Raw genomic sequence first — 15,373 nt, 5'->3', positions numbered from 1 at the left:
AACACCTTAAGAAGAGGAGAGAGAAACTCTTCCTCGATTGCCATTAATAGAGGAACTAGAGGACTCTTAGAACTCTGAGGAAACTATCATGACAGAAGAAGTAGTAGATGTATTTGGAGGAGGGGGTAGAGGTAGAGGTAGAGGAGGAGGAAATAATGGATGAGGTAGAGGTAACAATGGGGGAAATAGGAATGGAGATAACTCATTTGGATTCCCTATAGCCGATGAGGAAACTCATACAACAATGAAAATCATTTCACCATCTGTCCTCCCAAACTTTTATGGGTTGCGAAGTGAAGATCATGAAACATTTCTATTTGAGTTTGAAGTCTTGTGCTGAACCTATGACTATATGGAAGACTCTCAAAAACTCAAACTGTTTCCTTCAACATTGAAAGGAGCTGCTTTGAAATGGTTCATGGATTAGTCACTCAATCTATTACGACTTGGAATGATATGAAACAAACATTTTTGGATAGATAATTGGATTATTGTATGCCCACCAATCATAAGGATGGAGTATTCAAAATGATGCAAAAAGAAGATGAAAGCTTGGAGGACTTACTTGAAAGATTTCAATACAGCTTAAATAGAGCAAAAATGAGCAATTTAGATGAGGAAACCTTGAAAGCCCTTCTATTGAAAGCCATTAGAGATGAATGGATAGATATTTTAAACATGATGGGGAAGGGAGATATTTCTCAACTTCCACTCCATGACATAGCAGAACTATGTGTCCATCACTCAAGGGGAAAATCTAAAACCTGAAAAGGGCCTAGAGATCCTTCTCTTATTAGAGCAAAAAAATCTGCAACTGGTTCAGTAAGTAGGGAAGAGATTGGAAATATGCTTGATGAGTTCAAAACTGATATTCTAGGGAGCCTTAGTGAACAACTAGACACCCTTAAAATAAAAAACAAGCAGAAAGCAGAAATCGAAGCCTTAGCCATCTTTTGTCCAAAATGTAGAAAGAAACATGCTTCAAGGGAATGCCCCTTGGATGCAAAAACTTGTAGAAACACGTGTGATTTTCTCAGAAAGCCATGAGACTAAGGATTGTCCTTCAATTCCTGGGCTCAAAGATATCTTTCAGGAAGATCCAAATTCAGTAGAGTCCCTTTGTTTTATTTCAAGAAGACCATGGCAGGGGCCACAAAATCAAGGATTTAACAATCCTATGAACTTTCAGCTCCCACCAAATTGGAATTCTTGGCAACAACCTTGGCCCCAATCTCAAAATCCATACCAATCATGGGCACAAGGGATGCAAAATCCTTATGGGATATTTGCTCAATTTTATCAATATCCTCCATATTTTCAAAATCAACAAAATCCACAACTTCCAAATCAAAACCCACAACTTTCATTACCACTTCTACAACAACAACCTTCTCAACAAAATCCAAATCCTCAACTTTTGCTTCCATTTCAACAAAAGACAAATCAACTACCAGCCCAGCCATTGCCAAATCCTAACAATAAATATCCTCAGAATGCTTACATGGTATAAGGACAACAATTTCCTACCTATATGATTGTTCCTCTTAATGATGTACAACTCAGGTCTGGTAGAGTTTTAGAAAAACCTTTTATAGATGTTCAAGAGCAAGATACCTCTGAGGAGGATTCTCTTAAAGTCAACAAAGGTTCTGAGGAAGCATCTCTTCAAAACTAAAACAATAAAAAATAAAAAGAAAAAGATTCAACCCCCACAACTCCTATAGTTGAGCAACCTGCATCTTCATCCACACCTCCTTTCCCTGAAAGATTACAAATTGACAAAGGGGTGGAAGAACAAATATTATTGCCTGACTATGATTTTATAAATGAATTAAAGAATGTCTGTATCAATATTCCCTTGCTATAAGCCATTAGAGAGATTCCTATTCTAACAAAAACAATAAAGGAGTTGAGTCTCAAAAGACCAGGCAGGAAACCAAGAGATACAAGAAGAATCCACTTGGTAGGAAAAATTGCAGATATCATGATGGGAAAACTTACCATGCAGAAATATGTAGATCCAGGTAGTCCAATTGTCAAGACACATATAAATGGGATAGAAATTCCAAACACTTTGATTGACTTAGGGGTTGCTATCAACATTATTAGCAGACAGACTATGGAACAACTTGAACTTCCTAATTTTCTTCTTACACCCACCTTAATGCAACTTGCAAATAGATCAATAATCAAACTAGATGGTGTATTAGAAGATATTTCAGTCTCCTTAGATTCTTGGGAATATCCAGTAGATTTCATGATTTTGACTCCCAAGAGTAATTTAGGAGGGAACCCACTTATCTTAGGAGGATCTTGGCTAGCCACAACTGATGCTTTCATTAGTTGTAGATTTGGAGATATGTACATTTCTTATGGTAGTCTGACAAAAAAATTAAATCTGTATCCTCCAACAAAAGCAATTAAAGAAGTAGGAGAAAATGAATGGGTCGATGATGAGGACACTATACAACCTATCTTTACCATTTCTGAAATCAGTGAAGATAGTCAAATTCTGAAAACATTAGAAAACTTTGAAACATATTCAAAATATGACCACACACAATTTCAGTTAGATTCTGACATTGAGTATTTATCATCAAGACAAATGTTTCTTTACTCTATGGAAGGGTTCGATAGTTCTACCATTGAGATTTTTCCAGGTAAAACATTGAATATCAACAAAAAATTGGAAAAGTCACAACAGGAAGAGCTAACCAAAATCTTGCAAAAAATTCTACTGCATTTGCATGGGAGTATATTGATATGAAAGGTATTGACCCTAAGACTTGCAACCATCATATTTATATCGAGGAAAACAGTAGACCAATCAGACAACCCTAGAGAAGGATGAATCCAAATCTTAGGGAAATAGTGAAAGAAGAGCTCCAAAAACTACTCAATGTAAACTTCATTTATCCAATTTCAGATAGCTGATGGGTTTCTCCTTTGGTTATAGTACCCAAAAAGAATGGAAAATGGAGGGTATGCACTGATTACAGGGAATTGAATAAAGAAACTTTGAAGGATCACTTCCCTTTGCCCTTTATTGATCAAGTATTAGATACATTAGCAGTCAAAAAGTAATTTTCATTTCTGGATGTTTTTGGTGGTTATAATCAAATTCAGGTAGCACCTGAAGATCAGGATAAGACCACATTTACCTGTCCATGGGAAACTTTTGCTTATCGAGTGCTTCCTTTTGGATTATGTAATGCACCCGCAACATTCCAAAGAGCGGTACTAGGAATTTTTTATGATCTAATCCATGATTGTGTAGAGGTTTATATGGATGATTTTACAGTTTGTGGTGATTCGTTTGAAGAGGCATTAGAAAGTTTGGAAAAAGTCCTTATAAGATGTAAAGAAACAAACCTTTCATTAAGCCATGAAAAATTATTTATGATGTTTACTGAAGGTATTGTTTTGGGACATCATATCTCAGGGGATGGGATTAAAGTTGATAGATCAAAAGTTGAAGTCATCTCCAAGTTGCCTATTCCAAATTGTCAAAAAGATGTTAGAAGTTTTCTAGGATTCACTGGATACTATAGAAGATTTATAGAAAACTTCACTAAAATAGCATCTCCACTCTTCAAAATGCTTACAAAAGACTATGAATTCAAATGGGATCTTAATTGTCAATCAGCGTTTGAAACTTTGAAAACAAGAATATATGAAGTTCCCATCTTTAGAGGACCAAATTGGAAACTTCCTTTCGATATTTCTACAGATGCTTTAGATACATCTTTAGGAGTTGTGTTGGGTCAAAAAGATCTAGTTCCTTATGCCATTTACTATACCAGAAAAAATTTAACTGCCACTGAGTTGAACTATATTGTGACTGAGAAAGAGTTCTTAGCCGTTGTTCATGTAATCAATAAGTTCAAACATTATATAATAAGCTATGAAACTTTTATTCATACTGATCATTCTGCAATTAGATATCTAATGAACAAACCTATTACTAATGGCAGAGTTACAAGGTGGCTCCTAATTTTATAGGAATTCAATATTACTGTGTTGGATAGACCAGGGAAACAAAACACAGTAGATGATTTCTTGTCTAGGATTCAGAATACTAAAGAAGATTCTCCTGTAGAGGACAAGTTTCCTGATGAATATTTATTTGCAGTAACTACTAAGACCCCTTGGTGTGCAGATATCACTAACTATTTGGTTACAGGGAAACTACCTCCACATTTATTTCCTGGAGAAAGAAGAAAAGTTATTTAGGAGAGTTCAAAATATTCATGGATTTCTAACGAATTGCTTAAAACAGGGCCAGATCTTGTGATTAGAAGATGTGTTAGGGAAGATGAAATGCCTGATATCCTCAAAGCATGTCATGATGAACCATGTGGCAAACACTTTGCTGACAAAAGGACAACCTATAAAATCCTCTCTTTAGGATATTATTGGCCATCCCTTTTCAAAGATGCAAAACAATATGTCAAAAGGTGTGTGATGCAGGAGCATCTGGCTGACAGGACGAGATAAAAGGAAGGCTGTTTGGTCTCTGAAGGGGACAGAGGAGTAAATTTGCTGAAGGGATAATGTGTTTGTTTTTTTTTTCTTTATTTGATTAAGTTGTCTAAGTAACTGAACAGTAATTAGGAATGGCAGAAATTATAATTAGTTAGGATTAGAGTTTTAAAACACACAATTTTGTCTTTGTGTTAATGGCAAATGACAAAGAAAAGTTCTGAACAAAACTAATGTAACTAATCAAAACACAACCGACAGTGGTTGAAAAGAAACTGACAGTCACCTAACAGTTGTTAAAAAGGGAACATAACATAGTAATCTTCTTCTTCGATTTTCTAGGTAATGAAAAAATTGATTGTTACAAAAATTCTGTGCACTCTAGCCTCTCCGGCGTCTCTGGACTGTTTTGAGTTGTTATACAATATAGCATCCGTTTTTCTCTTATGTATAGTATAGTTATATGTGTGAGATAACTCACAGGTGTATGGTTATATGTAAATCGAGCTACGCTGGTCCAACGAGAGAATTAAGTCTGGACAGCACATGAAGGAACCCCAGGACGAGGGACGAAAAGCCACTTACAATTTACAAGAAAAATACAGGCGGAATTATCAAGACCTGACGCAAATTAAATGACAAGCGAGTAATTAATCTCAGACATTGCCAGGTATGCACAACAGATGAATATTCATAGCTTTATGCGTTTAAATTAATACAAAAGAGAAAATAGAAATTTCTGTGCATTCATTTCATATATATTGGTCAAAACCAAAACCGTTCAACAGTTACAAATTCTGTGCCAAATTCCTTGACAAGTTGGGGCAAGATACCACACGGGGTTAGAAACCCTCGACGCAATTACAGACACCAAACAAAGAAGTAGCAATTGTAAACCCTACAACCGAGACTGTAATTGTCAACGGTGCAACATGCCATTGACACACCGACTTGACAAAACCTGACCAGACCTGAACAAAAAAAAAAACAAAAGCAACCAGAGCATAGAAATGTTGCTACCTGTGACAAGCTGGGACAACCAAGCCGCCAGGCTTCGAATCACTTCGAGTAGCCAACCAAGCCACCAGGCCCCGAATCCTTTGTTGGCATTATGATGCATGTGTTGTACTTGATGGCAACCCTCTCATAGAAGATCATCTCACTTATATACATTCAGATGAATCTACAGAAGAGATATCAGATTTGACATAATACATAGATGCAGGACAGCTCAAAGGAATCAAATGGCAAGTTCTTAGTAAGCTTTGCCATCAAGTCCAAAGGGGGAGATTGTTGGCATTATGGCTAAAGTGTTGTCCTTGATGGCAACCCATTCAGGTGATAGATCACTGTACTTCAAGTCAGCAGCAGAGGTTGATGATCAACTATCAAATATTGAAGAAAATAAGGGGTACGCAGGTACACCTTACAGAAAGTGCGTACCCGTAGGAACACCGGGAAGGGACCGCGGCCAGATACGCAGGTCAGCCGTTCAGGAGGTGCGTACCCCCAGTGCACACATTTCAAGGCAAAGAAATTCACATGTGGGGTTTTCTTATGTTTTACTCTTGGTATTTAGCCGACGGTATTGGGTTATTATGGTGTCGGCTCGTGGTATTGATCCATGTTTTAAGGAAGAGCTTTCCTATATAAAGCAAAGGAGATCATTTGGCTTGAGCATGTTTTTGGGTTGAATATCTTATGAGGGCTAGATCTGGTCTAGATCTAAATAAGGCGAATCTACTGATGGACTGAGATCTCTTCGGCGCATGTTCAGATCTGTAGATCTGACTGTCTGGGTTATTCTTGAAGTCTTGAAATCATCTATGTCCAAAGGTACGTAGGTACAGTGAAAGAAAAGTGCGCCGGTACGCAGGCACAGAAGCGTTGCAGGTGCGCCGGTACGCAGGCACAGAAGCATTGCAGGTGCGCCGGTACGCAGGCACAGAAGCGCTGCAGTTGCGGAGGTACGCAGGAAGTCTATTTGGCACAGTGCGTGGGTACGCAGGTGCACAGTTCAGAACAATGCGTACTGTACGCAGGCATTATATGGGTGAACTGCGTAGCGACGCAGGGCACAGAAGGAAAAATATTCCTCAAAGAAAATCCTTTACTCCTCCTATGAATAATGTTGAATGTTATGTATGTCATAATCTTGGACATGTTGCAGCTAGATGTAGAAGAAGAAGAGTTCAAGACCATTATGCAGACAAGTCATCTCAATCAAGGTATTTTTATGGATATTGCTTTGCTTGCAATACGTTTGGTCACAAAGCTACTGATTGTTACAGGAGGAATATGAAACATGTAAGATGTTATGCATGTAACAAGCCTGGACATATAGCTAAGGAATGCAGGAACAAAGTATGGGCACCATATCAAAAGGAGAAAATGTCATGATCACGCTTGAAGATATGGAGGAAAAAGGAAGTACAGTCAGAAAAGGATGGCACAGCACAATGTACAGACATACCAAAATCAGAGGAAGCTGAAAGTACAAAACTTCAGGTTCCTGAATCTCATATGCAAACTTCATAAAGGCAAGTCGCATATATACACGAGTTGGATACTGCACAATCACGTATCTGCTTGTTTGAAGGCAGTAGGCAAGTGAAGTTGGAAATGAATCTATCAGATCTGGGAATCTGACTGTCAGTAGCACAAAGGAGGACTATTAATTTGGCCCTAATTAGAAGTACGCAGATCATCAACTGTGAAAGTGCGGGCGTACGCAGCAGAGCGTAAGACTGGGTGCAGATGTACGCAGGTGAAGGCACAGTCCCCATGCGGACGGACGCGGAGAAACAGAAAAAGAGGTGTGAACTTACAGAGGAGTACGCGGCGCGATAGAAGCAAAGAGTGTGTGCAGTACGCGGCGCAACTGATGGAACAGGTGCATGGGTACGCTCTGTAATAGAAGGTCGTCTGCGTATATACGCAGTGCCGCAGAAGGATATCTGCGGGTGTACGCAGGGGAGCAGAAGATGAAGTGCGTACCTGTCTTAAGGCATTTATTGGCTGATTCTTCTTATTGATATACTTGATCAGATTTGACAGATGGCACTGGTTCAGGGGGAGCATATGTCCTGAATGCATTGTTGGCATTATGGTCCTTGGTGACGATGCTTATGATTCATCTTGCTATGGTTATGAGTTGGTCACATGATCAGATTTATGATTGATTCTCTAATGATGCTTGCATGGAGTCTTTATTGTTTCTTGACACATATATGGATGAGGTTGGCTGATTTCATGGATGATTATTCAAAGTTGCATTGTTGGAGACATGATGATGATGAGTCACTCATATGTTGACATGTGCATGATGCATGATTCCTTTCTTGGCACAAATGGATGAGGATTGTTGGCTGGATACAGGGATGATTATTCATACATATGTTGATTGATGCAGATGCTTTCATTTGATGGCTCTTGATTCATATAGATCTGGATGGTTATGAGTTGATGCAGAAGTCCTTGATGTTGACAGATACTATGGAGCAGATTATACAGTGTTGTTGATGATGTTTGTCATGATCTTTAGATGTTTGATGTAAAGGTCATAGCAAGACTCATGTTGTAATAGTCTATCTATTGTAGTCATCTCTTCAGGTCATGTAACGGCCTATGTTACCCCACTATGCATGGGATGAAGATGTAATGTATTTGGTTTTCATATTTCTGATGTATTCCCACTTGGTTGGATGGATGATCCTTATTGTGATGGGTGATGGATGTATGTATTGAGTCTTTTGGTGGTAGGAAGGTCATTTATGATATATTGAGTCATGTTCTTCTTGTAGAACATCTTTTTGCAGACCTTGCTTACAGTCAGTGGGAGCTTGAGCATGAACAGCACTATATAGCAGAGCAGACATCTCAGCTTGTTCTCAAAAAGACCATTATCAGATTGGAGCACCATGACATATACAAAGGGGGAGCTCATTCAGAGACTTCAGCAGATCTAGTTTATAGTCAAGGGGAGCATGTTCTTAGGGGGAGCATACCCCTTTGCCCTTGATGTCAAAGGGGGAGAGTGATCTGGTGTTGTTGCCATCAAGTCCAAAGGGGGAGATTGTTGGCATTATGATGCATGTGTTGTACTTGATGGCAACCCTCTCATAGAAGATCATCTCACTTATATACATTCAGATGAATCTACATAAGAGATATCAGATGTGACATAATACATAGATGCAGGAAAGCTCAAAGGAATCAAATGGCAAGTTCTTAGTAAGCTTTGCCATCAAGTCCAAAGGGGGAGATTGTTGGCATTATGGCTAAAGTGTTGTCCTTGATGGCAACCCATTCAGGTGATAGATCACTGTACTTCAAGTCAGCAGCAGAGGTTGATGATCAGCTATCAAATATTGAAGAAAATAAGGGGTACGCAGGTACACCTTACAGAAAGTGCGTACCCGCAGGTACACCGTGAAGGGACCGCGGCCAGATACGCAGGTCAGCCGTTCAGGAGGTGCGTACCCCCAGTGCACACATTTCAAGGCAAAGAAATTCACATGTGGGGTTTTCTTATGTTTTACTCTTGGTATTTAGCCGACGGTATTGGGTTATTATGGTGTCGGCTCGTGGTATTGATCCATGTTTTAAGGAAGAGCTTTCCTATATAAAGCAAAGGAGATCATTTGGCTTGAGCATGTTTTTGGGTTGAATATCTTATGAGGGCTAGATCTGGTCTAGATCTAAATAAGGCGAATCTACTGATGGACTGAGATCTCTTCGGCGCATGTTCAGATCTGTAGATCTGACTGTCTGGGTTATTCTTGAAGTCTTGAAATCATCTATGCCCGAAGGTACGCAGGTACAGTGAAAGAAAAGTGCGCCGGTACGCAGGCACAGAAGCGTTGCAGGTGCGCCGGTACGCAGGCACAGAAGCGTTGCAGGTGCGCCGGTACGCAGGCACAGAAGCGCTGCAGTTGCGGAGGTACGCAGGAAGTCTATTTGGCACAGTGCGTGGGTACGCAGGTGCACAGTTCAGAACAGTGCGTACTGTACGCAGGCATTACATGGGTGAAGCTGCGTACTTCTCTTGAAATCAATTTAGCTGTTCATGTTTATCATTGCTGTGTTCTGGGTTTTGAAGTGATGTCTGGTTTCTGGTATTATGTTCTGATAACAGCAGTGATTGAGTGAATGATTATGATTAGCTTCAGAATTGATGAATGAATGGATCAGGTTCTTAATGATCTGATGGACTAGATCTGATTGATGACTCTCATTGTATATGTATTGATCTAGTGATTGGGTGATTCAGAAGGTTGTTTGATTATGAGCTTCAATGTTGTTGTTGGGTCCAGTATGAAAATTGGATGAAATGTGGCCTTTCAGATTATGTGTTGTGTTTCAGTGTATCCAGTATGAAAATTGATGAAACGTGGTACCTGGAGGAGAGAAGATTGTAGGTCAGCACCTACGTACTAGTATCTAAGCTAGTACAAGAGCTAAAGGAAATCTTTGGAGCATTGTAGCAAGTAGTAGCCTGCGTACTAGTAAATGGATCGGCTAGTACAAGAGCAAAGGGGGTTGTAGCTCCCGTGCTGGTATAAGACTGCACCAGTACAAAATATTGTAAAAGGATTTTCTTATTAAAGAAGATTGAGATGACTTGCAGCAGGTGGTTTTCTCCCGCATTGGGTTTCCACCTTATATCATGGTGTTCATGTGTGCCTTATGTGTGATGATCTATTCTATGTTACTGCATTTGTTAACTGATAATATGGTTGATAAAGTTCTAATGCACTCATTGAAGATTAATTAACTTAATCATAAGAAGTTGTGGAAATAGCATATATGAATCTGATTATGGAAATGAAAAAGTTTTATTAATGTGATAATACTGATTCACCCCCCCCTCTCAGTATTATTTCCAACATCCTTTCGAGGAATCAGGCCTGCAGTCACAAAACAGTGTCATAAAAATAATAAATGGTTCGCAAGGAGGGATGAAGCATATAACATGATGACATCAAATATCCGTAAGTGTTTACCTGACATTGGCGAGCCATGGCCGAAGCAGTTCCACCAGAATAACCTGCTCACAAAGGAGCCGATACATTAGCTAGCTGAGAGAAGGAAATTCCAAAGCTGATAGCATAGAACCAGAGAACATACCTTGTGAGTGACGAAGGCACCGGAGAAAGTTGACACCATATCCCGCCTAAGAATGAGGAGGGATGAATAGAAACCTGAGAACAAACATCTGAAGTAGCTCACACTAGTAATCGAATATAGTGGCAGAGAGAGGAAAACCACAGGCATTAATACAATTATTTACAGGAAGCACAGAGACGCAATCGCGGACCATATACATCTAGTGAACAGTTAGGGACAAGAACGGAACATGGGAGACCAAACCTTACCGAGTCGACATTGTCAACAGACTAGGAGGGGCAACATTCGGGTAGCATTCCAAGTTAGAGGACGAGCAGCAGAACCCCAGGTCGAAACCTCCAGAAACCACCAAGCATGTACAGCATACAGAACCCAAACGAAATGTGCAAACCAAACGACCAAGTGAGGGTTTGATTGCCCATACCTAGGCAGGACGAGAAATACGAGGGAGGATAGTTGACAATCAATAGAGGGCAGAGGTACCAATCATCTGTACAAGTACAAAGGACAATTACAGTATCCATAAATTCAACCGCTGGAGAATCGACTTATATCCAAAAGAAATCTGCTGTTCATTATTAACTGCCACGTAATTCCTACATTGTTGTTCATGGAGAAGGGCTATGTGGGCTGGGACCATCAAGTGGTATCAGAGTAGTTGATTGAAAGAATCGGGATATGGAGGTTCAGAGATGAGGATGTGGAAGAGGTGTGAGCAGAGTAGCCAATGAGGGTTTGAGGGAAGAAATAAGAACCCTTACTGCTCGCTTAGAGGCATTGGAGGCAGGAAGGAAAAGAGACCCAGTACTTGGAGATGATAGTGAGGAGGAGTTTGTAGCGGTTGCAAATGGATCAGATGAAGAAGACCCAGAGATAAAACTATTGAGATCAGTATTGCTAGCCAGAAACAAACCTAAACCGAAGATTCCTAACTATGATGGCAGTCTGTCCGTAGATGTTCTGCTGGCCTGGATAAGCGAGTTAGATAAGTATTTTGAAAAAGAAGAGATTAGTGAGGACAAAAGAGTCAGATTTGCTGCAACCAAATTAAAAGGACACGCTGCCTTATGGTGGGATAGTGTCTAGGCAGACAGAAGGAGAATGAATAAATAGCCGATAAAGAAGTGGCCAAGGATGGTGGAAAAGCTGAAGGGCAGATTCCTGCCTAAAGATTATCAGGTTGAGCTTTATCGACGGGTACAAAATTTAGGATAGAAAGGTATGACCATAAAGGAATACATAGAAGAATTTTATCATGTAAACCTGAGGGTTGGTTATACTGATGATACTCCAAAGAAGACAACGCGATACGTGAACGGTTTGAGGATGGAAATCCTGGATGAGATTAGTATTCTTTCTCCGCGGAACATAGAAGAAGCCTTTCAAAGTGTTGTAAAGGCTGAAGAAAAGATTAACAGAAAACAGAATAATAGGAGAGGACAGGGAAATGGTAGAGGACGAGGACAGTCCTATGGCAGAGGGAGAACTGCCAGTAACAGCGAAGAAGGCAGCAGCTCTAGGGCTTCAGGAAAAACAGAGAAGGGAGATAGCATGAGAGGAGGTCAGCCATATCAGCGTGGAAGAGGGAATGGCTGAGGAAGGGGAGCTAATGTCCAGTGCTACAGGTGCCACAAGTGGGGGAACAGATCCTTCGAATGCTCGGAAGCAGAGCACGCTGGCCAAAGGGGAACATTTTTTGCATAGCCTAAGGAAGCTGAGCCACTGCCCCAGGAGGTGGAAAATGTGGCAGAAACAGGAGACGCTTTAGTTCTAAATAAAGTACTGTTGAAGCCAGCCAAGGAGATGGTTGAGCAGACCCAACGGAAGGCACTGTTCTGAACAGTTTGCAAATCACATGGAAAGTGCTGTAAATTGATCATAGACAGTGGGAGTACAGACAATTTGGTCGCCACCGAGATGGTGGAGAAGCTAGGATTGAGGTGACTTAAGCACCCTACACCTTACAAGGTGTCATGGTTGCAGAAAGGCCACCAGCTATTAGTTTATGAATAGTGCGAGGTTGAATTTCACATTGGCAAGTACCAGGACAGGGTTGTCTGCGATATCATGCTAATGGACATGTGCCATATACTGCTGGGAAGACCGTGGCAGTATGATCGAAAGGTGATGCACGATGGGAAGACGAATTGTTACAAATTTGTGAAAGATGGAGTCAAGCATACGCTTGTACCCATCAAAGAAGAGGATACAACAGAAGCAAGTGGAATAAAAGCATTATTGGTAGGAGGAAAATAGTTTATTAAACAGATTGAGGAAAATGAAGTGAATTATGCAGTCGTGAGTAGAACTAAGACTGTGTTGCTGAACACAGAAATGTCTGAATTGCATGCAGAGATTCACGAGATGTTAGAAGAATTCAAGGACATTGTAGTTGATGACTTACTAGACAAGTTTCCTCCCAAGAGGAGCATCAGCCATCATATCGGTTTCATACCCGGAGCAAGACTACCAAATAAAGCAGTGTATCGAATGAGCCCGAAAGATAATGAAGAGATTCGCAAACATGTGCAAGAGCTGCTGGACAAGGGGTTGATCAGAGAAAGCTTGAGCCCTTGTGTGGTACCAACAGTACCCGCGCCTAAGAAGGGTGGAGAATGGCGGATGTGTACGGATTCACGAGCTATCAATAAAATCACTATTCGATACAGGTTTCCTTTACCCAGAATGGACGATATGATGGATTGTCTCAGTGGGGCAGCTTAATTCACGAAGATCGATCTGAAGAGTGGCTATCATCAAATCAAGATCAGAGAAGGGGACGAGTGGAAGACAACCTTCAAGACCAATGAAGGGCTATACGAGTGGCTAGTCATGCCATTCGGTTTGAGTAACGCTCCTAGTACTTTTATGAGGTTGATGAATGAAATGTTGAAAGAGTTTATCGGTAAGTTTGTGATCGTATATCTTGATGATATTTTCATTTTCAGCAGAATGAAAGAAGAGAACCTTCAACATGTTCGAAGAGTGCTAGAGAAGTTACAACAAAACAAACTGCTAATAAACTTGCAGAAATGTACTTTCCTGCAGAAAGAACTAGTTTATTTGCGGTTTGTAATCGCAGTAAATGAATTGAAGATGGATCTAGAAAATATTGCAGAGATCGTCAATTGGCCGTCACCGAGGAGCTTGTTTGAGGTATGTAGTTTTCACGGGTTGCCAAGATTTTAATGCAAGTTTATATGAAATTTTAGTCAAATCTGCGCACCAATGCTAGACACCATAAAAAAGGCTAGTCAGCCTTTTTGTTGGACTAGAGCAGCAAAGAACAGTTTTCAGCTTTTGAAGCGGAAGATTACAGAGAGGCCAATTTTAAGGCTACCAGATTTTAACAAGCTTTTCTAGGTTCAATGTGATGCAAGCGGGACAGCCATTGGCGCTGTGCTTAGTCAGGAAGATAAACCTGTGGCATTCTTTAGTGAGAAATTGAACAAGAGCAGGCAGAAATATTCCTCGTATGACAAGGAATTTTATGTCGTGGTCCAAGCTTTAAAGCATTGGAGACACTGCCTACTGGGCAATGAGTTTGTGTTATTTTCTACTAATTCAACGCTGCAATATATAATGCAACAACAAAAATTGAACCATAAGCACGCCAAATGGGTAGAGTATCTGTAGAGTTTCACCTTTGTGCTAAAACACATCAGTGGGCAAGCCAATAAGGTGGCAGACGCTTTGAGCAGAAGAGCTTTTCTCTTACAGGAAAGTACAATACAGGTGATGGGATTCGAACACTTAAAAGATTTGTACCAGATCGACACAGACTTCAAGGAAGCCTTTGAAGCCTGTCAGAATCCTGTGCTGAGAAATACAAGTCCATCGTTGGACTACAATTTACAGGAAGGACTATTATTCAGAGGAGGACAGTTATGTATCCCGGACTGTTCGATGAGGGAAAATATCATATGGGAGAAACATAGCGGGGGTCTAGCCGGTCATTTCTGCATAGACAAGACTTTGGAGTAGCTCGGTCACTTTTATTACTGGCCCAAATTGCACAGGGATGTACAACGGTATGTGAACAGGTGTAAAGTATGCCAAATAGCAAAGGGACATTGTCAAAATACTGGACTTTACACACCATTACCTATTCCAAGTAGGCCGTGGGACTCAGTCAGCATCGACTTTGTCTTGGGACTGCCTAGAACACAACGAGGATATGACTCAGTGATGGTGGTGGTAGATAAATTTTCAAAAATGGCGCATTTTATTCCGTGTCGAAAAACTAGTGATGCCACTCATGTAGCTCACCTATTTTTCACAGAGATTGTTAGATTACATGGCCTACCCAAATCTATCATTTCTGACAGGGACATAAATTCATAGGACACTTTTGGCGCACCCTGTGGAAAAACTTGGACACACAGTTGAACTTCAGTTCTGCATATCATCCGCAGACTGATGGACAAATGAAAGTGGTGAACAGAAGTTTGGGAAATTTCTTACGAAGTTTGACTGGGGAAAATTCACAGTTATGGGATCGTGCTCTCGCTCAGGCAGAATTCGCTTATAACGATTCGCCAAATCGTAGCACTGGACACAGTCCATTTCAAATCCTGTACAACATGCATCCTCGGGGGATACATGAACTGTGCATCCTCGGGGGATACATGAACTGCGAGATTTGGGAAAGTTGGAGTGGAGGAGTACTGATGGAGAAGATTTTGCTGAAGCGAGGAGTGAACTACATGAACGGGCGAAGTTAAAGTTGCAGGACAGCGTGCAAAAATACAAACAACAGGCA

The 15,373-nt window shown here is 40.5% G+C and overlaps 1 protein-coding gene across 1 annotated transcript; it reads left to right on the top strand.

Annotated features, from left to right (window-relative positions):
- Positions 1–13,497: 13,497 nt before the first annotated feature.
- LOC149190900 (uncharacterized) lies at positions 13,498–14,595 on the top strand. The gene is made up of 4 exons (XM_089410614.1): positions 13,498–13,516; positions 13,694–13,767; positions 13,975–14,084; positions 14,277–14,595. Exons 1-4 carry the CDS (start codon positions 13,498–13,500, stop codon positions 14,593–14,595), a joined length of 522 nt encoding a protein of 173 aa, XP_089266740.1.
- The last annotated feature ends 778 nt before the right edge of the window (positions 14,596–15,373 follow it).

Source organism: Pinus tabuliformis, chromosome 3_1, assembly GCF_031772625.1.
Source record: "Pinus tabuliformis cultivar Carrire ecotype Pingquan chromosome 3_1, CPIR1, whole genome shotgun sequence".
Classification (NCBI taxonomy): Eukaryota; Viridiplantae; Streptophyta; class Pinopsida; order Pinales; family Pinaceae; genus Pinus; species Pinus tabuliformis.
Note: the sequence above shows the minus strand (reverse complement) of the source record. Positions and strands in the feature narration are given on the sequence as shown.